Below are 23,119 nucleotides of genomic sequence, written 5' to 3' on the forward strand. Positions count from 1 at the left end.
GAAAAATTAAGTAGGGAAGGAAGGACAGAGAGTGCCTCTGGAGGGGAGTGGTTACAGTTTAAAACAGGAAGGTCAGAACAGATCTTCAGAGAAGGTAACCTTTGAGTGGACCTGAAGGAGGTGAGAGAGTGAGCCATGGGAATAGGGAGAAAGAGCTTTCTAAGAGAGGTGTGAAGTCTTGAGGCTGGAGCTGAATGAATGAGAATAGCAGGAGATGAGGCCAAAGAGGTAAGGAGGGCCAGGATGGTGTAGGGTCTTGTAGACCAGTGAAAGAACTTTGGCTTTTATTCTGACATGGGGAGCCACTGGAACATCTTAAGCAGAGGAGTGATGTGATCTTACTTGGGTTTTTAAAGAATCACTTGGGATTTTGTATTGAGAATAGTTGTAAAGAAAGCAACTGCAGAAGCAAGTAGACCTGTAGGAGGCTATTGCGATAGTCCAAGCAAGAGATGATGACTTGGACCAGGATCAGAGCACTGGAAACTGTGGGAGGTGGTCAAATTCCAGATGGATTTTGAAAGTAGGAACACACACTTGCGGACATGATCAGATGTGAAGTGTGAGAGAAGAATCAAAAGTAATTCCAAGGTTTTTGACCTGAGCCAAACTGGAAGGATGGAACTTCCATTAACAGAGATGGGCGGGTTTAACTGTCATGATCAGTTTGATATTCCTGTTAGACATACTGGAGGCAGAGATATCAAATCAGCTGTTGGATATATATGGGTTTGAAATTTAGGGGGGGTAGTTGGAGCTGCAGATACAAATTTGGAAGTTGTCAGCATATAGCTGGTTTTTAAAGCCAGGAGACTAAAAGATGAATGGAACCCAGTTCTCTCTTTTTTTTTTTTTTTCAAAGATTTTATTTGAGAGAGCACACATGAGCAGGGAGGGGGGGTGGTGGGAGGGCAGAGGGAGAAGCAGGCTCCCCACTGAGCAGGGAGCCCAATGACATGGGTCTCAATCCCAGGACCACTGGAATCATGACCCAAGCCAGGGCAGATGCTTAACTGACTGAGCCACACAGGCGACCCTGGAACCCAAGTCTCTTAACTAGGCCATTTCTCTCATGTTAAATAACCATGCTGAAGTAGGGTTTATCCCAGGAACAAGATGGTTCAATATCTGAAGTCTTGCAATGCAATTCCCCACAGTAACAACAGAGAAAAACCATGATTATCTCAGCAGATGCAGAAAATGTATTTGCTTTTTTAAAAACATCCCATAAATGAATTTTTTTTTAAATTAGCAGACCTGTGGCAGAAGGGATCTTCCTTAATCTGATATAAAGTATTTGCTGAAACTCTGAACAAATAATATACCAAAGGGTGAAGGTTTAAAAAAATTTCCATTTCAGTCAACAGCAAGTCAAGGATAGTTGTTAACGCTGCTACACGTGTGCTGCAGGTACTCACCCATGCAAGGACCTGTTCAGACATCTCCATAATGCCATAAAATGAGAAAAAGAAGTAAGCATAATGATTGCATTGAAAGACGCGAAATTGTCTGAGATGATAGTTCTATAGCATATACTTCGAAGGTATTGTTTAAATAGATCCTTAAATTTGAGTTGTTTAAATAATTCCTGTTAGGAATTACTCACAGGTGAGGCGAAATTACATAGCCATTAAGTAGCAGAGCTCAGCCTGAATCTCAGGTCTTCTGAGGTTGTCACCTGCCTGGCTTTTGTCATTTGTACCATAACGAAGTAAGATCATATTTCTTATGGTTCAATTTTCATTCTGCAGCCACATCATCACAGTCATGCCTTGATTATCTCCAGGAGCCTCCTTACTGATACCCCAAGTTTCCTCCCCACTCATAGCAAGTACATCTTGTACCTGTTGCCAAGTCAGTCTTCCTCTTGGATCCTTGGCATTCCTCCAGAATTCCTTACATCCAATGCTGGGAAGGAGGCGGAATACTTTATCCCCACTTCCGCCTTTATAGAGTGAGTTAAGGAACATAGAGCCCCTGGTTGCTCCACCCTTACTCTTCCTCATGCAGGTTGATTGAATAACCCACTTGGTGGATGATTGCCTTTGGTCCATGTTTCTCAGTTGGGTGGCACTAATCTCTCAAAGTTTAATAGATTGAATGTGGGGGATTTGTTCTATTTGTACTCTGCAACTTTGGTGATGTCTGCTCTGTCTGCTCGCTCTCCTTAGGACAGGAAATTATCAAGCCCATTTAGGCTATCATATAAAGCTGTATCTTCTCACCCATTGATAACAAAAGTGATATTTTATTTCTCCATCCATTTTTTTAATCATATTTATGAAGAACCTACGTTCAGAACTTGGGTGCCACCTATTCGGCCTTTGCAACACGCCCACAGCTAAAAGCCGGACTGAGGCCAGCATTCAAGACCTGCCAAACCTGGATCTTAAAGTAGAGAAGTCAGGGTTGTGTTAAGCTTAACATCAGAGGGCAGCTAAAACTGCCCAGGGCGAGGTTCTCAGCCATGTCTCTACACTAACACCTTCCCGTCAGGGACTTTGGTTCACTATTGCCAAGATTCTCAACCAGGAAGCAGTGCACACTCCTAGGATGGCATCTCAGAATCTGTGGGGGAAGATGTATGCTGATTAAATGACAATAAAACGTGATTTTAAATGCCCCTCCAGGGGAGCCCTCTGCATCGTGCCGGCCCCATCAGAAGCAGTGACCTAGGCATGGATTCTCAGCGCTACCAGCTCAGAAACTCAATTTTGTCAGCTCATCCAGTGATAATTGGACTCTAGGGTATTGAGTCACACAACTCACAGTCACAGGAGGCTGATTTATAATCTGGAATGTCAATTAACCAATTTAAAATGGAAGATACAGCTTCCCAGCACTTGAACTACTCATGACCCCTTTTCAAACCCCTTTCTAGTAGCGAGATGGCTGAAAACCAAATTAGTAGCCAACTAGGAGAGGTTACGAGAAAACTGGACTGACAAAAGACCTGGTTTTCAATTCCAGTTCTGCCACTGAGTTTGATCGTGGGCAAGTCAAAGCCTTTTTGAATCTATAAACTTGAGACAAGGTGGCCTGCATCGCAAAACTGTCGGGATTGATTCGCACAGACGGAAGTCCTTTGTTAATTTCAAAACATTTTTCACATGTAAGAAACTTGCCAAAGTACAGAAGATTCTTTTCAAGGATATATCACCTATCCTCGGGCTTCCAGCACAATCTTTGCTTTATTGGAGAATACATTTTTTTTTTTTTGGTAAATTTGGTATGCAAGGCCAGATATACTGTACTTCGTGCCAGATTTTTGCTCTCCATCTCGTTCCTTCCTGTAGGCACATTATGCACTACCATAATGGGTTGGTTCTAAATCACACACATTTATTCTTCATCTTTTAAGCTGACTGCCTCCTGGGACCAGGCTTCTTCTAGACAGCACCAGAGTTTCCAATTCAGTAGGTCTGGGGTAGGGCCCGAGAATTTGCATTTCTAACAAGTACCCAAGTGATGCTGATCTAGGGACCACATTTCAAAAACCACTGATATAGCTCAAATGACAATGGTCTGAGCTTATACTCATAAGATTCGCTACTTCCCTGCTACTAGCTTGCATTCACTCAGGATCAACTCATGGATACCTGTCCTCTCCCCTCTTGGGTAGAAGTTTATGCTATTTGACCTCAGATCTCAGCTTTAGGGATTTGCCTGAGCCGTTCTCTCTCAGCTCTATAGACTCATCTCTCTCTCTCGGCTTTATCACTATGTCTTACAGCAGAATTCAGAATTTAAAAAAAGTTTTCTAAGATACAGTGTCATGTAGAAACATTTTCCTAATAGCAGGGAGCGCTTCATGGATCTTGGATGGCATCACTCTCAAGCAGAAAGGGAATTAGACAACAGGGCTTACTTGACCGAAAGCTCTTTGAGGGCTGTGTCTTATGCTATCTTTCTATGCTTAGGTTCTAGCACCAAGTGCCCAGGCACTGTTCTAATGGGACCTGTACATACTAACACATTTAATCCACGTAGCACTCCCATAAATTCCTATTGTACAGATGAAGGAATGGGGCTCAGGGAAGTTGATGGACTTGTCCGAATTCACACAGTTTGAATGTATGAGAGCCAGGATTTGGACTCAGGCCATTTGACACCAGACTGTGAGGTCTTTACCACCATGCGATGCCATATAATACAGTGCTTAGTAAGTCTGTTCAGTGTTATGAAAGGCTATATACCTCCTGCTTCATAGAAGAAAATGAAGTCAACAAGGATGGTCAACTTCAACTTTCTCCCCTCTCCAGTCTATAAACTCATGTATATATATATATTTCCCCACTTCTTTCCTCCAGTCTCATAAAAGTTTTCTCTCTCTCTCTGTTCCAGGCCAGTCCTTCCCTATGTCCTTGACCCCACCTCTTCCCACTTTTTCTGGACTTTATCAGTTATTCCATTTAGTAACTTCAATCCCTCTTCTTCCTGGCCTCCCTCTCCTCACCCATAAACTTGCTTAGACATCTAAGAAAATTCCCCCTATGGGACCTAGCATTCACCTTTCCAGCCCCCATTCAATCACTACTTCCTCCCATCTGAGCTTCTTGAAAGAATGGTCCCCACCTCTTACCTCCTCTCCCATTCTTGTCTCAATAGACGAGTCCGAGTCCTACCCCTATATGCTACTTCAACTGCTTTCGACAAGCTCACCATTATGTTCCCAAATGCTACATGTTTCCAGTACTTAGATACTGAAATTCCATGCTGCATTTGATTGAAACTCTACTGCGGTGGTTTCCTGGACATGGTTCTGCCCTCAGCACTCTACCAATTCTCTTATCCACTCTCCTAGTTTCAAATGACCACCTCTTATAACGGAAAATCTTTGTATCTAGTATCTTAGTTGTTTTGGTATCTAGATGGGAGGGGGAAAGTATAGCCCCATTACCTTGTACAATTCTTTCTGTATGAATTATCTACATATCTGTCTTCTCATTAGATTCTTAGCTACCTGAAGGCAAAAACTGTTCTGTTCACCCTTATTTTTTTCAGCTCCTAACATAGCCTGCCACCCACCATAGACTTGCAACAAGTAACTGCTGAGCAAATTACCCTTTATAACCTTTACTTCACAGAGGTCCAAGCAGTTTCTGTAGATGTTTCCAAATGTTTCTAGAAATAAGTAAAACACTGTACAGAGCATTCTAGATGTTCAGAGAAGGGAACTGTCATTTTGGGCTGGGTAAGACTTTGTGAAGGTGATTGAACTTAAGCCAGAAATAGTAAGTCCAGAGGTGGGAACGGGTAGGGAAGAGTACTAGCGCTTGACTCCCAGGCTCGAGACTGGCGGGCAGCAACTGGAGTGCATTTGTTGAAACATCAAGTTTGGATAAGGAAAGAGTAGTAGATAAACTTCAAATGCTAGGTAGGAAATATAAATGTGGAGGGTCTAAAAGCTAAGCTGAGGAGTTCTGACTTTATTCTACAGGCACGTAGGAGTCCCTACTTAACAGGGTGCTCAATGATCTTAAATAAACCTCGTGGCAGAAAGTCTGCTGGATTGTAGCCAGGATACATGGGAGGGGAGCAGACCAGTGGGACACTCTGATGAACAAAATGAGAGCCTGATGCAGGGTGGTTGCACTGAAAACTACCATATGGTACTTGACAAATTTCATCAAATATATATTTGTGTGTGTGCATGCATATGCATGTTTTAACATCTTTGAAACTGAAATACATCCTAGGGTTAATCGCATGTCTTAATGGCAGCATATCTTCTTTCTTAAAAACATGTAAAATAATGGTGTATCTTAAACTTGATATTGCCCTAGATTCAATGAGTATGATATCTGGATGTGAATAAGAAATCCAGAATTCAAAGGTAAAGTTTTAAACTTGGGTGACTGGAAGAACTCTTATTCCTAATAAAGAAGGAAGGGTGTTTGTTTCTTTGACCCCTGGACAGGAGTCTAACCAAATCTTCCATTTGAGAAATGACCCATGGACAATGTTGCGGCTTACTGACTTTCCCCATCTGAACTAATTAATAATTAAAAATAAGAGGAAGTACTTATTAATGACAACTTTAATATGAACATGTGTTTGACCCTCAAGAAACATTCATAACTTAAAGGGAAGAGCGGGTTGCCATGGAGAGGAGTACATGATGCTTAGGGACAGATGGCATGCAGTTTCTGGATCCGGCTGATGCTCAAATACATCAAGGCAACTGATAACCTTAGTCATTTGAACAATCGGTACTTCTTCAAATACTGGTTCACTTCTTCCTTGGGGTAGGGACGGAGCGCAATGCAAGTGGCGATATTCTCAGGCTGCTCCAGCCAGAGCACGTGGTCAATGTTCTTCTGCTGCAGAGTCTCAGCCAGCTCCTTTAGGGTGCTTTCATCTGCAGCCTACCAGGAGCAGAGCACAGGACACAGACTGAATGGCCCATTTAGGAAGTGTCGGAAGGTAATGAATAAAAGTGTGGAGGGGGTTCCTCTTGACTCAAAAGTGGAGGAACAGCTCTCTCAATGAAGGAGCTATAGAGCATGTCTCCAGAAGCAGCAGCTTCACCGCCCCATTTGCATTCACTCTCTGTAGGACCTTAGATAAGCGGCCTGTGGGTAGGAGAGGGAGAGGCGTAATCTGCCCATTTCTAAAATGGAGATGATTTTTCTCTTCCCTCTTGAGATGCTATATGCATTGTCCATAATTGTGCTCTCTACATTTTCTACTTCTCTTATGGCTGGTGCCCATGCAGCTATCCCAATCCTTCAGCCAGCTCTGACTTAATTAAGAGTTGAGTAGGAAAGGACTTCTAACAACACATCACCTCCATCTCCATCCTTCCCTCCCGCCCAATCCCACCCAAACCTGAAGGGTTTTCCTTCTGCTGGGAGAGTTCCCGCTTGTTGGCTCAGCGGGCTCAGCAGGCAAACCATTCTCTCACATCCTTCTCCCACTGTTTCTCCTCATCCTTATCACCATGCTGACTCCCATTAACAAGAAGTATTAAAGCTAGCACTCAGAAAATAATGATAATTAGTGTGTTATTTGGCATAGGTATTCTTTTTTTTTGCCTAGAAAGGCAGAAGCCACTAAGATAACTAGAGCTATGTCTTATCAACTTGTCACTCTTTATCTAGAGCCCTCTGGGCACAGCCATGCTGGAGAACTCATGGACTTCCCCTCCCCCCTCCTTCTTCAGCACCAGACAGCAGCATAGGACAGTGAGTCCAAACTCTCCCTCTGCCCCTTACTGATTGTGTTTTGTGTGTGTGTGTGTGTGTGTGTGTGTTAAGTAGGCTCCACACCCAGTATGGAGCTCAACTCGGGGCCAAACTCACAACCCCGAGATCAAGACCTGAGCTGAGATCAAGAGTCAGACACTTAACCAACTGAGCCACCCAGGGGCCCCAGGGATTGGACTGTGGGATCTTTGAGGAGTTAATGTGACTTCGCTGGGACTTTCTTTCCCCTTTGTAACACAGGGATGATAACGCTTCTTAGCAGCAGTGACGATTCAATGACATTAGGCTCAGACTAGTGCCTGGCACATGGTAAGCACCCAGTAAGTGCAGTTAGCCTTGGCATGGGCTCATATTTTATTGGTCTTTATGGTACAGCACCACCTTCATTTAATCAGGAGTGACTCTTTGATCCCCTTCTTGAGTTAGGGCTAACAGCTAGGAATCATCAGATGTCTCTCAGACTTAGGGGTCTCACCGAATCTCTGTGGGCTTCAGATCTCTTATCTGAGAAAAGGGGTAAATAAATATATTATCTGCCTGAACATGAGGGAGGGGGGATATCTGAACCAGATGATTTCTTGAGCCCTTCTTCCTATAAAAAGAGTATAAATAAAAAGCTATTTGCTTCTTTTCTGTCTACTCAGATTCTCAAAACATTTCCCCACAGGTTATTGCCTGATGTTTTACTACCCAACAGAAGTTTTTCTCTTGACAGAGAATCTGCTTGTGCCAGCTAGCCATAAAGGTACTACCCCACTCCAGGATTCCAGTGTGTTTAAAATAAATTTTATAGTGTAAAGTAAAATATATGCTTAATGTAGAAAACTAGAAAGAATAGAGAAGCATTAGAAACTAACCAAAATCCCACCACGGGCTTAATATTTGGGTTTATTTCCTTAGTTTTTCCTTCCAAAATCTGAATCATTTTGTATAGAATACAGTTCAGTTAGCATCACATAATGAGCACTCTTCCAGGCCAACTAAATATGCTCCAAAACCATGATTTATGCTAGCTTTATAATAGCACATTTTATAGGCATAAAATGAACCAATCACTAGTGTTGGAAATTTAGTAATTTCCACATTTTTTACTATTATAAAGTGCTCCTATGAATACTCTTGTACTATACAATGCTCTTTGGTGCATCTGATTATCTTCCTAGGATACATTTCCAGCAGCAGAACTGACAAAGGGAAAAGGTAAGGGTAAGATCTGTTTGGCCATCTGCAAAAAGAACCTGACCTCTTATTTTACACCGGTGGTGTCCGGTATTTACGATGCGAGGTTCAACTTATATTAGGTACACATTTACTTTAAAATAATTAGGCGTCATATTCCGGTAATGCTTCAGTTTTACTTCACTTGCAATAAGGAACCCCGTGTTCTCATCCCTTCCGAATCGGTTTTTCGGGGAGGGAGCGGGACAGTACCTTTGGGCGTTGCAATAAAAGGCCGACCCAGTGCACAGGTAGAAGGGCAGGGCCTGGTTCCACCGGCCTCCACCCTCACAGGCACCTCCTAAGAGCGACGCGGGTGAGAGCGGACGGGTGCGGGAGCCATTAATAACCCGCCCGACGTCCGCTCCTCACACAGCCAGACCCCGTCCAGGCAAGGCAAGGCTCCGGGGGCAATAGCGGAAGCCCCTGAACCCTTTCCAAAGCTTAGATGTAAACGACTCCTCCCCACTACCGCCGTACCCACGATACGAAGTTAAATCTGGGCCTCGATACCACACCCACTTCCGGTCTCGACGGCCTCGGCACCCCTCCCCCTCCGCCGGATGCCTCACCTCGAGGACCACCTTGCGCATGCGCCCGAGGTCTTGGAGGTAAGCGGCCGTGTGCGGGTGGTCGCGGTGAATGTGCAAGGCCGAGGTGGCTGCGTGACAGGCCTGCGCTACCAGTGCGCCCGCTGGCCAGGAGAATGGAGCCTGCGATAGATCCTTTCGTAACACCAAGTACTGGACTAAGATCTGCGGCTCCGCGCCAGAGGCCGCCATCTTCCGGGCCCACCGAAAGGCCGCACCTACTCCCCGGTGCATGCCGGGATGAGGGAGGGGCCCTGAGCGCAGCCATGTTTTTGTACGGCGGGGGCGCAAAGCACCCTGGGTCCGATTGGTTTGATTTTTTTTTTTGAAGGCTTGGACGGCGGGAACTCTCATCCTCGTCCTGGGTGAGCGAGAGGAGCGGAGGTAAGGGGAACATAAGACCCGGTGACGGAGGGGCGGTGACCAGAGTGGAAGGCTGAACGGCCTCTTACAAAGCCGTGTTCTGGGGCGCGCTCAGGGGCAGGTAGACGGGGACACCGCCAGCCGGGACCGGGGAACGGGAGGGGCGGGTCAGGGTGTCCGGGGGCCGGCGGGGCGTGCCTGAGTTGTGCGCGTCCTGCCGTGAATAGGTGTGACTTTCTTGCCTTTTTACTTTTCCCAGCAAGGAAATCTGGGTCCCTATTGCCGCTTTGCTGCCCAACTTCATAGGAGGGCCTGTGGAAATCTGAGGATGGAGTGGGCGAATGACGGCAAGTCCAAAGGAGGTATTCACAGGGTCGCCTTTTCCCCCTTATTACTGCTGCCACGATGACCCCTAGTTAAACGAGCCCTTTCCTCTGACGGATGTGTGACCTCGCCTGTTTGGGAGCATTGTGGTGAAAGGAACCAACTGCAGACTGAAAGGGACAGGCAGCTAAGATCATTCATTGCACAAGGAAATTACTTCAAACATTTCTAGGCTCCGGCCCCTTTTTAAACCGATAGGTCGCGTTCATAATATGCCCAGTGTTTATATTCAGAGCTACAGTTCTAGCCAGTGAGGTCTCTTTCCAGGATTTTTTGGGGTCACTTAGGCATTACACTTGTGGAAGGGTCGGTGCCAGGCAGTGACTTTGGTGTTGGTTAGACCTAGGTTTGAGTCTTGGCTCTGCCATTAGAAATATGGTGGCCTTAGGCAAGTTATTTTATCTTTCTCTGCCTTAATTTCTTCATCTGGAAAGTGGAGGCAAAGAATAGCCTTAAGGTGGTGGTTGTGGAGATTAGATAAGTATTTAAGTCTCTTCAGGCACATGCTTTAATTCTTTACATGGTTTGCAAGTAAAGCATGTAGCACAAGTGTCTTAATATGTAGGAAATGTTCAGCAAATGCTTTATTGTTAGACTTGATTGGCATTTTGAAACTGTGACCTTTCCTGTATTGGTCCTTAATCTCTTGGGAAATGAGATTTGCCTCTGAATTTCTGTCCAACCATGAACTTGTTTTCCTTTCTAATACCCAGTCTTATTGGTAGGCAGTTCCCTCTAGTGTGTATCTTTATAGTCCTGTGTGAATAATACTTTTCAGAACTTCAAAGTACTTAATTTAGGTCTCTCTGGATGTCTAAATTAGTGCATTAGCACTTTGGGAAAACATGTATAAAAGCTAATTTAAAATTAATTCTACATTTAAAAAAAAAGTTTCTGAGAGTCTGAATTTGGTGACCCCGTTTTCCCCTGAGTCCTTATTATCATGGGTAACTGAGATGAGTTATATTCAGAAAATGCTCTCTTTGGACAGTGTCCTGGTCAGGGACTGCTTGTACATTAGTGCTGAGCCTATGAGGTTGCTTATCATTGATTTCTGTTGTCACCTCCTCTGGTTTTATAAATTGGAGCCAATGTCTAACATGTTAGCTGACCAAGGTTCTGAAAAGAGTCCCCCTCTGTCCCCCCTGAAATGCTCCCTGTTGCCAGAGTTAGAAATCCCTGGCTTCTTGTGAAATTGCCTTTTTACTTTCCTCAGGTGTTTTAGCTCACTTGGAAAGACTAGAGATTCAAGTGAATAGATCCCGTAAAAACTTAGAAGATCCGCAGAGAGCACAGGCAGTTGAAAGCGCTCTTGGGACCAAGATTCAAAAACTGAGATGTCTGCGAGATGAGCTGAGAGCTGAAGTGAAGCAGCGTCAAGCCAGAGTGAGTGCAAGGGTGACCTTAGCAGGTTTTCCCGGAGTGAAAAGAGCGAGCATGATCTGGGAATTAGCAAATTTTATACTGGGTTTCACCTGTGATCTTACTGGATTGATTGCAGCCCTTGACCTCTCAAGTGATCAGCCCTGTAGAATCAACTAATACTAGTATGAACCAATAATTGTCAGACATTACTGATAGGCCAGGCAGATTCTTTGTAATAGTCTCTCAGCCCGAACTCAGAGACATGAGCCTGTTACTTCAATCTCAGCCTGACTTGAGTCATTGGCACTTTTGTCATTAGCGCCATCTTTCCCTTACCCACGCTTGAAACCACACGGTGAACTTTGATTCTTCCCTCTTTTCAGTTTTCTCTCAAGCCCGGGGTCAATCAGCAAGACATGTCAAATTTTCCTTTAGATTGTCTTTGTACTTCAAGTATTTGGATGCCAGGATTATTGCAGTAGTCTGCTAGTTGTTTCTCTTTCTGTACATCTACTTCTCCAATAACTCCTGCATGGCCAAGAAAATGCTTCATAAAACACTACGTCATTGAACTTCATGTAAATGTAAAAAGTATAAACTCTTTCATGTCTGACTTTTTTTTGCTGAATGTTCTGTCTGTGAGATTCATCCAAACTGGTGCATATAGTGGTCATTCTTTTTTATTGCTGTATAGTAATTTCATTTTATGAATAGTCCACAATTTACTTACTAAATTATACTGTTGGTGACATTTGGGTTGTTTGGGTTGTTTCACTTTGGGGCTGTGAAACTCTTGTTCCTGTCTTTTGATGTAAAAATATGTATTTTTCTATTGGGTGTATACCTTGTAGAATTGCTAGGTCACAGGGTAGGTATATTATCTTTAGTAAATACTGCCAAATAGTATCTGGAAGTGATTATACCAATTTTACATTCCCAGCACCAGTGTATGAGATTTCCATTGTTTTGCATCTTTACCAGTACTTGATATTGTCAGTTTAAAAAATTTGTCACTCGGGTGGGAGTGTCATAGTATCTCATGATGGAATAATTTGCAATTGCCTTACTACTAATGCTGTTAAGTACTTGTATTGGATACTTGAAAGTCTTCTGTTGTGAAATAAGCTTTTCAAGAAGGCTTCTGCAAAAATTTTATTGCATTGTCTATCTCTTACTGAATTGTAGAATCTTTACATATTTTGGGTATGAATTCTTTGTTTGGGATATGTATTATGAATTTTCTCTTAGCCTGTGGCTTGCCTTTTCACTCTCTAATGGCATCTTGTGATGAAAAGAAAGTCTTCATTTAAATGAAGTTTGATTTAGGAATCTAACTTTTTACTTACTGCTCTTGTTTTCTTTTAATAAATTTTTGCCTAACTTAAGATGATGATGTTCTGTGGTATCTTCTAAAAGCTCTATTGTACTTTTTACTTTCAGAATTACAGTCCATCTGGAATTGATTTTTGTGTATGGTATGAAATAGAGGTCATATTTTTTTTGTTTTTCCATATGGATACCCACTGCATCCAGTACCACTTTCTGAAGTCCATTCTTTTCCCATTGTATTGTAATGGATCTTTGGGTCCACTGTGGGCCTGTTTCTGACTTCTGTTCCATTGGTCTGTTTGTCTTTGTCCTAGTACCAGAGGTTCATTTACTGCTAAGTGTTGACACCTGTCATATATGTCGTCTTCTTCAGAATTATCTTGGGCTCTTCTTGGCCCCTTGAATTTTACATAAATTTGGGAATCAGCCGTCAGTTTCCAAAAACAAACCTATAGATTTGATTGGGATTGCATTGAATCTATACACATAATTTGGGGAGTATTGAAGTATTTTCAGTATTGCATCTTCCAGGCAGTGTACATGATCTCTCTTTCCATTTATTTAGTTCTTCAATTTCTCTCACAATGTATATAGTTTTATGTGTAGAGGGCTTAAATCATTCATTATATTTATCTTTATGTATTTGATTTTTCCTGATATTACTGTATATGGCAGGGGTCAGCAAACTTTTCCTGTGTAAGGCCAGATCATCAGTATATTAATATAGGCTTTGTGAGCCAGATGGTCTCTGTGGCCACTACTCAGCTCTGCTGTTGTATTGTGAAGCAGCACAAACGACATGTAAATTAATGGGTGTGTTCCAGTAAAACCTTATCTACAAAAATAAGTGTAGAGTTAGGTTTGACCCACAAGCCTTATCTTGGTGAACCCTGATACATGGTATTATTTTTTAGAAATTTGATTTTCAAATTGTCATGTAGAAATATATTTGATTTTTGTATATTGACTTTATATATCACAACTTTGCTAAATCCACATTAATTCTGTTTATCTCTCTATTCTTTTGGGATTTCTACATTTGGAATCATGTCATATGCATACAATAACAGTTTTACTTCTTTTCAATCCTTGTAGCTTGTTTTTCTTGCCTTATTCTATTAGCTGAGATCTTCAGTATATTGTTGAGTAGAAATAGTCTTAGGGTCAACCTGTTTGCTCTAAATTTTGTATAGATACTCTTACCAGATTAAGGAAATACTCTTCTATGTCTAGTTTGCTAGAGTTTTAATTGTGATCAGGTATTGAATTTTACTAAATGTTTTTACTGCATAAATTAAGGTGGTCATCTGGCTTTTCTTCTTTGATTAATGTAGTGATACATATTGATTGGTGTTTGAGTGATAATGACTTACATTATTTTACAGGTTAAAGCATCTACTGTCAATGTAGAACCTGACCAAACACTGGAAATCAGTGAGCAAGAAGTTGCGGAAAGAAGAAAGGAAAATGTGAAAGCCATTCTGCAGGCATATCGTTTTACAGGTATAATTTATTTTCTGACCTGTTCCAGTCTGAGTCTCTTGTCTCTAGTGAGTTGGTTTGCTAGATATATTAGTCCTGGACTTATTTCATGAGCATGGGTTTTTGCCTTCCTCAGCATACACACACAGAGCTGGCATACTATTTGTAGGCATCTTGACCTACAAAATTGGCCTCTTTTTGCAGAAGATTGATTGGTGGCTGGCTTAGATTATTCATTTTAGCTATTCAGTGTGTTTCAGAACTTGTACTAGAACTGCCTTTGCTACTGGCTGGCTTGATGCCACTGGTCAAATAGTTTGAACCTATTAAGTCTCTGTTTCCCCATTAAAAGGGATTTATCCTGCCCATTATCTAAGGCATAGAGGATTGTGGAAGGAAATGGACTATTGTACATTAGTTGACACTCAGAGGAAAGTAAGAGGTAAAATGAAAATTTCAAAATCTCTTCTTCGATAATTTGGTATTAGGATGTTTTATCTTTTCCACCAACCATCTTCTGTGGTTTTAACAACTCAAATTCAAAGTGAGCCAGAGTGAGTGAGAAGAAAGAGTCTGTGATGTTCCTTCAACACACGTTTGAACACATACTGTATGTACGAGGCAGTGCTGAAGCGAATGGGATACGCAGCTGAAGAACATACTCCCGTTGCTGACGTGTGTTGAGAGGTTTCATCTTGTTTGCTTCAGGGCTCAGTGGGAAGCTGACCAGCCGAGGGGTCTGCGTCTGCATCACCACTGCTTTTGAAGGAAATCTGCTCGATTCCTATTTTATCGACCTTGTCATACAAAAGCCACTTCGGATACATCACCATTCAATTCCAGTCTTCATTCCTCTAGAGGAGATATCTGCAAAATACTTACAGACTAATATTCAGCACTTCCTGTTCTGTCTTTGTGAATACCTAAACGCTTATGCTGGGAGGAAGTACCAGGCAGATCGACTTCAGGTATTTTGTCTGGGATTTTTTTTTTTTTTATAGATTTTATTTATTTATTTGACAGAAAACACAAGCAGGGGGACCGGCAGAGGGAGAGGGAGAAGCAGACTTCCTGCTGAGCAGGGAGCCCGATGTGGGGCTCGATCCCAGGGTGCTGGGATCAAGACCTGAGCCGAAGGCAGACGCTTTACTGACTGAGCCACCCAGGCGCCTCTGTCTGGGATCTTATATAGCATATTTTATGAGCCCAGAATAGGCTTAAAAAGGGAAAAGGGGGGGAGGCAAGTTTTCTTTTGTATTTTAAAATGTTTTCTAATTCTGAGCCAGAAGTTTGACCATTATCCTTCTGATGCATGTTTCTTATTTATATACAAGCTATTTTCCACCTTCTTCCCCTGTTGAAACTCTGGATGCTGTTGAAGCATGGATACTGGTTACGGGATTATTTACTCCTTGATGGTGGTCCTCAGGCTTTTATACTTGACCCTTTCTTCTCTTCACAAAGTAGTACAGTCACATCTCATTTTATTGTACTTCTCTTTATTGTGCTTCGCAGATACTGTGTTTTTTTCTACAGATTGAAGGTTTGTGGCAACTCTGTTAAGCAAGCCTTTCGGTGCCATTTTTCCAACAGTATTTGCTCACTTTGTGTCTCTGTGTCACATTTTGGTAATTCTTGGGATATTACCAAATTTTTCATTATTTGTTATTGTGATCTGATTATTGATTACGACTCACTAAAAGTTCAAATGATGGTTAGCATTTTTTAGCAAAATATTTTTTTAGCAATATTTTTAAATTAAAACATGTACATTAGTTTTTTAGACATAATGTTATCGCATACTTAATAGACTGCAGTGTAGCGTAACATAACCGTCCTGGGAAACCAAAAAATTCATTTGACTCTATTGCAGTGGTCGGAACTGAACCCACAGCATCTCCAGTGTGTATGCTTGTGTAGTTTCTATGCTTTTAATTCACAGGGATTTACGGAGTACCTACTGTGTGCCAAGTGCCTTGCTAGACCTTAGGTATAGAAGCAAAGCAGAAGAATACATAGGGGAATACGATCTATCTTTGTCTAAACTCTGGCCTACCTTTTTGGGGTTGCAATGGAGCTAGGGTTGGGCTAAAACAAATTTTTTTAAGTAGACGGGAAATGAATGCAGGTAAGGAATATGTGACTTTTATAAGCTTGGTGTCCTGTTCCTCCCCGCCCCGCCCCCGCCCCCATGCGTTTAGAACACCTCTGAAGCTCTTGGTTGTCAGTTAGACTGACACGAGAGTGCAGACACAAAGCATCTTAGCCAGCTCTACAAAGAGTGCATCTCCCTCATGCCCCGGCCATTTATTTAGTGCTTTCAGCAGGCCTTTCTAGGATGCCGCCAACTCTTAGTTATAATCTTATAAATCTTTATCATTAGTCCTTTTTACAGGCTTTTCTCTGCCCTTTATTTCTCTGAAATTTGATTCACAGGCCCTGTTTTTGTAGATGTGTTTGAAGTGTCACAACCACTCGCTGCCTTTGGAACTGTAATCATCATATATTTGGTGTCTGTTTTGATCCCCACCCTCCTCAGAGTGACTTTGCAGCCTTTCTGGCTGGGCCCTTGCGGAGAAACTCACTGTGCAACTTGCTGTCGTTTACTTACAAAGTGGAGCCACGGGGCCAGTCGTTCCCATTTTGTGCCAGACTGCTGTATAAGGACCTCACGACAGCCCTGCCAACTGACGTCACCGTTACGTACCAGGGTGAGGATGGGTGCCTTGATGGAGAAATGATAATGTGCTCTGTGTGATTCAGGTTGAATGAGACAGGGTAAAATAGGTAGACTGTATCAGTGGGACCTCCGGAGACCCATTCTTCTGTTAATCTACTAGAAATTTACTCAGTAAAATACAAAGAATATTTTCCTTCTACCATTTTTCCTCTCCTCTTTGTAAGTAGTAAACATAATTACCCTGGTTCCCACCTCCTTTGCTCCATCTGACTCTGCCAGTGTTCCTTCAGTCAATGATTTGTTGTCATTGGAGACCCCTCTTGAGGAGAGACAGCTAATGAGGCTGAGTCGTAGGGTCACTTGTAGTGAAGAGAGGCAAAAGACTCATTTCAGTAAGAAGCCAATTAGACAAATAAGTATACACTTAGCTCTCTAGAGCCTCTTCTGTATACGGGAGTTTTTTAGGACTGGCTGAGAGAGATTGTGTTATTGTTTTAGTTAAATGTACCATAGTAATGTGACATGGGCAATAATGAAAAATAGGATCAAATATTTTTAGGAGGTGGAAGTTTTGAAGCTGCCACAGATTTCACACCATAGGTTTTAGACTTCTGGGCAGAGTGTGTTCGGGTCTCGAAATTTCACTGGTCCAGTAAAGGGCAGTCTCAGCTCCAGACCAGAAAAAAAAAAAAATCACCACATCAGTGATCTGGGTTCTGATTCCCCCAGTTGCACTAAATGAGATTGATATAATCTGTTTTAGGAATGGACGCATTATCCCCCGCCTGGGAAGAAAAGCGAGCATCCCATGAAAATCTGTTTTTTTCAAAGCCCCTACATCAAGTGTTTACTTCATTTGCAAGAAAAGGAGAAAAGTTGGATATGAGCCTGGTCTCCTAGAATATTTTCATTGGGAATATGTCAGAAGTGAGTAAAATAATTCTATGCACAGTCCCAGGCTAGGTCCTGGCAACTGAATACTGTTGAAAGGTTCAGACCCCTTGCCTGGGGCCCGTCCTTGCAGTGAGAACGGTCACATACCTCATCAGGGTGGTAAGGGGCAAGTCTGGACAGTTGAGGTATTGATTTGATCATATGTTTTAGCTGAAAATCAGAAGGGATGATGGGGCAGAAGGCATTTTGTGAAAGAGGGAGTATGTACCTTTTAAAGAAAGAGTATTCCTGATTTTTATGAAAGCTTTAAGTAATTCTGCCTCATTTTCCTGAGACTTTTGAAAAGAAAGTTCTTAGAACACTCCAGGTTCCTGATATGACAGGAATAACACGGTTAAGGAAAGTGTGTTTGATCTTTAGTTTGAAGCAGTATGTTCTAGGCTACGGTTTTATAAAGAATACAGTGTAAGTACTGTGGATAATTGGGCTCTATGTAGCTAATACTTTGTTTTCTAAACATGTTCGTAGAGAGTTGAATGTATTAAGTCAGCTATAAGAAAGCATGATCAGAAGTCTACTCAAACTCAGTGGTTGTAAAGGGCAGCAGATCCCCCCTCATCTCACTGCTGCAGGCCCTCACCCACAGTTCCGCAGCTGTCTTCCCCCCATCTCCTGGTCTTAGTAGTGGGTCATTTCTCCTTATATTATAACCCCGGTCTCAGCCTTGCTGACAGCGTTCTGTTATAGGGATGGTGCCCAGATGTGAAAGCCTGTGTCTGGTGGGTCCAGCTATCTCAGTGCCTGTCCCTGCTTTGCCCAGTCACAAATAGGAGTCCTTCCTGCCCTGGGCCCAGAGCTGCATCCAGGCCCTAACACAGTCAGTCACTTCCTGGACCGGATGACCCAACCTACATGTGTGGGCACCCAGGGGACAGATAGAGTCCACTTATACCACCATTTAGAAGAAAGCTGGAGAATAATCAGACGTCTTAGTTCAGGTCCTTGCCTTGCAGGCACGTGGTAAGGATGCGTGGTGTGAGTTAGCAGAGTACTGAACCGAAGTTTCACAATGAGCACATTCAAGTTGAATAAAGCTTTTAATAAAACAGTCTTGTTCTTTATCAATACCTGTAAATTCTCTTTTAAAGCAGTAGCAAAGGCGACTGTAGCATAGAGCTCAAGAGGCAAGGCAATATTGGAAAGTAGTTTTTTTTTAACAGAAAGTTAAAAATATAAATGTAGAAGATCTGTTTATATATTTTTCTCTCAGAAATAAATTCCCTTTCCCTCCCTCCCACCAGGTAAAAGGAAATATTGCACTTTCTGCTCTCATGACTAAAGTGGCAGGGGTTCCAGAAGAACCTTTCAAGATTATCAGGAACATCAGCATGAGGGCCAGGTCACCTAACCCGGACCACATGGAGACGAGCAGGTCTCCAGCTTGAAAGACTGCTTCCAGGTGAGCGCTGGGGAGCAGAACACTTGCCTGCTCAGCTGTCAAGTCCTGCCAAGTCCTCGTCTGAAGCCCAGCTCTCCCATCTGTGCTCCCAGCCCAGAAGCAAAGGCAGCTTTGTTCCACCTTGGACACATTTCCTGCTCACAGTGGCCATGGCCTCTCTGGGGGAAGGAGGGCTGGTCAGACCCAGAGCCCTGGAAGGATTGTTCCAGTACTACACCTAAGACCCCTACTCTGTGAGGAAGCTACAGGCACACTGAGGAATAGTATGGCCGCCCTCAGAGCTCACGTATCCATGAACAAATGAAGACTTGAGGAGATTTTTAAACCTAAAGTCTATGTGAGTGTGCACTTCAATTTGGGAATGCTGGGACTTGGTCATGTGTCCTTTCCCAAGGCCTTTCTTTGATTCCAAAAAATAGGTTCTCCCTTCCCCTTTGGACTGTGGTGGGGCTGGAGCCATTCAGGAGTTGTCCACCACCTGGTGGGGCAGGGTGACCGAGGAGCCGTTAGGGAAGGCAGCCGGCTTCTCACGCCCCTTCAGGAAAAAGGTTAGCAGTTCCCCCTTCCCTTTCACAAAGATGGGCCCTCGCCTCACAAAGCGGAAGCCGTACTCTCGGAGGATGGCTTGTGTTTCTTCCACCACCTGTAGGGGGGGGACATCGCGTGAGCTCCGAGCGGGGCAGCAGGTCCCAGGGAGCCGGCCCGTCTGCGCACCCGCGGGCACAGCCGGAGCGCTCGCCACGGTGCTTGCTGTCCCTGGAGGACGGCCCCAGGGTGCCCGCGGCAGCATCACTCCCTCTTCTTTTGTCCCCTCTCCCCGCTTTGTGGCGCTTTCCTGCCAGACCCAGCTGGCCCGGCTTGGGGAGACTCCAGGGGGGATTGTTGGAGGCACGAGATCAGAAAATTCATACCAAAAGGCAGGATAGTCTTACCAAGAAGTTAAGCCTAAATTTCGGAAAGGGGAGTGAAGTATTTCCTCCCTTCCACTGGGGCAGCTCTTGCCACCCTTGCCTGCAGTCTCCCAGAACCACCCCCTCGACACTCCAGGCGGACAGAAAGGCGGCAGAAGGGCACGGCAACACGCCCTCATCCGATTTTGTTCCCGGCCCCCGGGCCTGAGCTCACGCTCTGCTCTGCTGCTGGACATACCTGAATGTTGCCCATGACCCCTGTGGACTCCATCCTGCTGGCCACATTGACCGTATTGCCCCAGATGTCATAGTGTGGTTTCCGGGCTCCAATGACCCCAGCCAGGACCCCTCCTTTGTTCATGCCTGGTGGAGGGACATAAAATTGAGCACAGCCACGAGCCATATTTTATCCCCTTCACTATCCCATCTGAGAAGCCACCAGCCCCTCTCCCAGAGAATTCACCACCTGACCCCAACCACAAAACTCCTAAGTCCGCTAACATATTCTTCATGAAGCTTGTCTCGAAGCCAGGATACGTCTCCTGTTTATCCTGTCCTGAAGTACGCTAACTAATTCATGCAATATGGAAGTTGCCAGCTTCAACACCTATCTGGTACTTCAGGTGAGCTCCTCCAGAAGTGAGAATCCCACCTGCACCCCCTCACAGTGGGGACAGCAGGGGACATTAACAGGCTGGACTGAGGCAGCAAAGCTCTCCGCAGGCGTGCAAGACTCCCTGGGGAGGTGGAAAGCCTGCCTTCGCGGCCACACTCAGAAGTCAGGCTGATCGCGGTGAACGGTGTGGGACACACACAGCTGGCCATCATTTCACCAGATGTGCCGTCCGATCACCGGGAAGAGATCCCTAAGGTCCCAGAGCTGTGCCTGTGTGACCCTCCCCAACCTAAATGCCTCCAGGGCTAAGTCTCACCCTTCCTGCTGATGTGCCGAGTCCCTCGCATCAGGGAGCGCGGCAAGGAGCACCCAGGCCCGAGAACTCTTACCGATGCGCAGCATGAAGTTGTTGAAGGACTGGTTGTTGATGTTTGTGAGCGTATCCTTCATGGCCAGGGCAAAGTCAGCCAGATCGGCCAGGTGCTGCCAGCGCTCCTTGTCCGACTTCTCCTCCTGGGCCGGGGAGCAGCGGCGAGGGCGTCAGGAGCCCGTACCGGCCCCTCGCCCCCCGCCACGGCGCTCTGCAGGTGAATTCCTGCACCGCGTCGTCAGAGGCCTTAGTCTCCACTTCCCACAGACGAGTCCGTGACCCCGACCTCGGCTTGTCACTGACCGCTCCCCTGCATCCCTTAGGGCCCGCAGGTGGGGAAGAGCGGTCCCGGCCAGCTACATCGCTTCCTGTCTGCCATCATCCCCACGCCTGAACCTGCGCTCTGAATTTGGGATAGTTCTCATTTTCATTCCTTAACTAAATCATAAGCCCTTGAAGGTCATGACCCATCTTAGACACATTTCTTTAGCCTCATCCATAAAATGGAGATGGTAGTAGTACTTATATAGGACAGTTGTAAGATAAAATAGGATGAGAACAGTCTAAGAACAGCTGTTAGGACCAGGGCGCCCACAGCTCATTTCCTCATAAACAGCTAGCTCCACAGGTCTGATATAACAAAGACCAGGCTGATGCCAGCCAGTGAGCTCCGAAGACCCCTTTCCTATCAGAACTACTCCCAACCTGGATGTTTTCATTGTTATATAATTGCTCGGATGGTCGCCACTCCCCAGTTCTTTCAAAAGTCTAGAGCATGAAGGGAGCATGGCCACGATTAGAGCAGTTATGTCTGGCCTAAGCTGTGCACCAGTGGGGGGGTTGTGTAGGCTATTCTTTCTCTGCTTGTTCAACTTGGCCAGTAAATGCGATTTTAAATTTGCATCACATGGTGCTGCTGGTGTGTGTGTGACCCGCTGACCCAGCGGTGCTCACTAGCGTCCGCTACCCTTGTGACTCCTTGTCTCACACGCTACGTGTGGACGGCCGCGCTCTTGCCCCAGGAGGCAGGGCCCCCATCTCCTCCAGCCACGGGGTGGGCAGCTACCTTGTTGGAGCTGGCAAAGCCGTTGGTGTTGACATCTGGGGTGACTCCTGAAGCTGCCATATAGGTGCTGCCAATGGTTTTGATCTTGGTGATGACCCGGAATTTGGGATTGTCCAGGAGCTGAGGCCAGGATCAGAGGAGAGAGAAAGGTCAGCAGAGTCCAGGGAGATGAATGAGCCAACTAAGGGACAGATGTGCCTGTTTACAACAACCCCACAACACATCCAACAGATGCTTTCCTAAAAAAGCTATCAATTCTGCCACTTACCGGTCACATCATGTTAGGCAGACTTGCTGAGGGAGCCTCTGCTTCTGTGACCTTAACATGGGACAAAACCGCCAGGCCCCTGGGTGCTTGAGCGTATATGTAAAAGTATTTTCCTTGGTGATACAAGTTACCTAATAAATATTTACTGAATCTGAACTGGAGGGTAGGAGGAATCCGGTGCCTCAGGATCTTGTTTGGGCCAGTCCTTATGCTGTGATCTTGTAGGCAGCTTCCTGGGCTCCTGTCTTTCCCACTGAGACCCCCCAGGCAGCAGAAGCCCCCATGTTACCGGGAGAAGCTCATACAGGAAAACGGAGCAGCAAGGGTAACTACCATTTCTCTGACCCCTGCAGCCTGTCCTGAGATAGAATCTGGAAAGAGCTGGCTTTGGGGCAGGAGAGGGGCAGGATGGGCACTCACAGAATCAAAATCTGAGATGATCTCATTGAGGAAGCGCAGACACTCAATGCCACCGTTATTGATGCTCTCCTCCGTGTAGAAGTCGGCAAAGTTGGGCAGGGAGGCAAACATGACTCCGATCTCATCGTAAGACTGGCTGTACAGCTCCTACGAAGAGGCAGGGCCAGAGTGCTCAAAGAAACGCTGCTGGAATGGCGTGCCCCACAAACGACTCTGTCTTCCACACCCATGGTCGGTGTCCTCAGCTTTTTGGATGGACATCCCAACTTTGCATTATAAGGAAGTGGCTCATCGCAACTTCGAACAAGTCAAGTTTCTCTGGGCCCTGTAACAGCCCCGGCTTTGAGAAACGGTGGAAGTGAGGCTAAGAACCCTTCTGTGTGAGGAGATGACAGCTGACAGAGGCTGGGGCCTTCCAGGGATGTGTGGCCCACAGAAAGCATCTAAGCGGTGCCCTTTACCGGAAGCCTGTGACATGTTACAGTCGCCGCTTGCG

At 44.8% G+C, this 23,119-nt stretch overlaps 3 protein-coding genes across 5 annotated transcripts in view; 1 reads left to right on the top strand and 2 right to left on the bottom strand.

Moving 5' to 3' along the window:
• Positions 1-5,210: 5,210 nt before the first annotated feature.
• PTRHD1 (peptidyl-tRNA hydrolase domain containing 1) lies at positions 5,211-9,326 on the bottom strand. The gene is made up of 2 exons (XM_032391482.1): positions 8,999-9,326; positions 5,211-6,368 (listed from the first exon to the last, which is right to left on the bottom strand). The coding sequence occupies exons 1-2, from the start codon at positions 9,248-9,250 to the stop codon at positions 6,198-6,200; spliced, it is 423 nt and encodes a 140-aa protein (XP_032247373.1). The 5' UTR covers positions 9,251-9,326; the 3' UTR covers positions 5,211-6,197.
• CENPO (centromere protein O) lies at positions 8,648-18,897 on the top strand. The gene is made up of 9 exons (XM_032391481.1): positions 8,648-9,037; positions 9,348-9,400; positions 9,639-9,741; positions 10,980-11,149; positions 13,843-13,960; positions 14,648-14,907; positions 16,479-16,650; positions 17,383-17,546; positions 18,815-18,897. The coding sequence occupies exons 3-8, from the start codon at positions 9,708-9,710 to the stop codon at positions 17,517-17,519; spliced, it is 891 nt and encodes a 296-aa protein (XP_032247372.1). The 5' UTR covers positions 8,648-9,037; positions 9,348-9,400; positions 9,639-9,707; the 3' UTR covers positions 17,520-17,546; positions 18,815-18,897.
• ADCY3 (adenylate cyclase 3) overlaps positions 17,588-23,119 on the bottom strand; it is a 78,611-nt gene continuing 73,079 nt past the window's right edge. For 2 of the 3 annotated variants that reach the window (XM_032391478.1, XM_032391479.1), the window contains exons 18-22: positions 22,624-22,770; positions 21,936-22,055; positions 20,889-21,012; positions 20,122-20,246; positions 17,591-19,615 (exon numbers count right to left, since the gene is read on the bottom strand). In XM_032391478.1, the coding sequence (XP_032247369.1) occupies positions 19,433-19,615; positions 20,122-20,246; positions 20,889-21,012; positions 21,936-22,055; positions 22,624-22,770 (699 nt within the window). In that variant the 3' untranslated portion in view covers positions 17,591-19,432. Of the gene's footprint in view, positions 19,616-20,121; positions 20,247-20,888; positions 21,013-21,935; positions 22,056-22,623; positions 22,771-23,119 lie in introns of all 3 variants that reach the window. The other variant, XM_032391480.1, reaches the window with a different exon arrangement.

The sequence above is a fragment of the Phoca vitulina genome, unplaced genomic scaffold (assembly GCF_004348235.1).
Source record: "Phoca vitulina isolate PV1807 unplaced genomic scaffold, GSC_HSeal_1.0 scaffold63, whole genome shotgun sequence".
Lineage (NCBI taxonomy): Eukaryota > Metazoa > Chordata > Mammalia > Carnivora > Phocidae > Phoca > Phoca vitulina.

Coding starts and splice junctions, on each gene's coding strand:
- PTRHD1 (XM_032391482.1), bottom strand. CDS start 9,250: ATGCACCGGGGAGTAGGTGCGGCCTTTCGGTGGGCCCGGAAGATGGCG. Junction 6,369..8,998: donor TGCGCAAGGTGGTCCTCGAG/GTGAGGCATCCG, acceptor TGCTCCTGGTAG/GCTGCAGATGAAAGCACCCT.
- CENPO (XM_032391481.1), top strand. CDS start 9,708: ATGGAGTGGGCGAATGACGGCAAGTCCAAAGGAG. Junction 11,150..13,842: donor TGAAGCAGCGTCAAGCCAGA/GTGAGTGCAAGG, acceptor ATTATTTTACAG/GTTAAAGCATCTACTGTCAA. Junction 14,908..16,478: donor ACCAGGCAGATCGACTTCAG/GTATTTTGTCTG, acceptor CACCCTCCTCAG/AGTGACTTTGCAGCCTTTCT.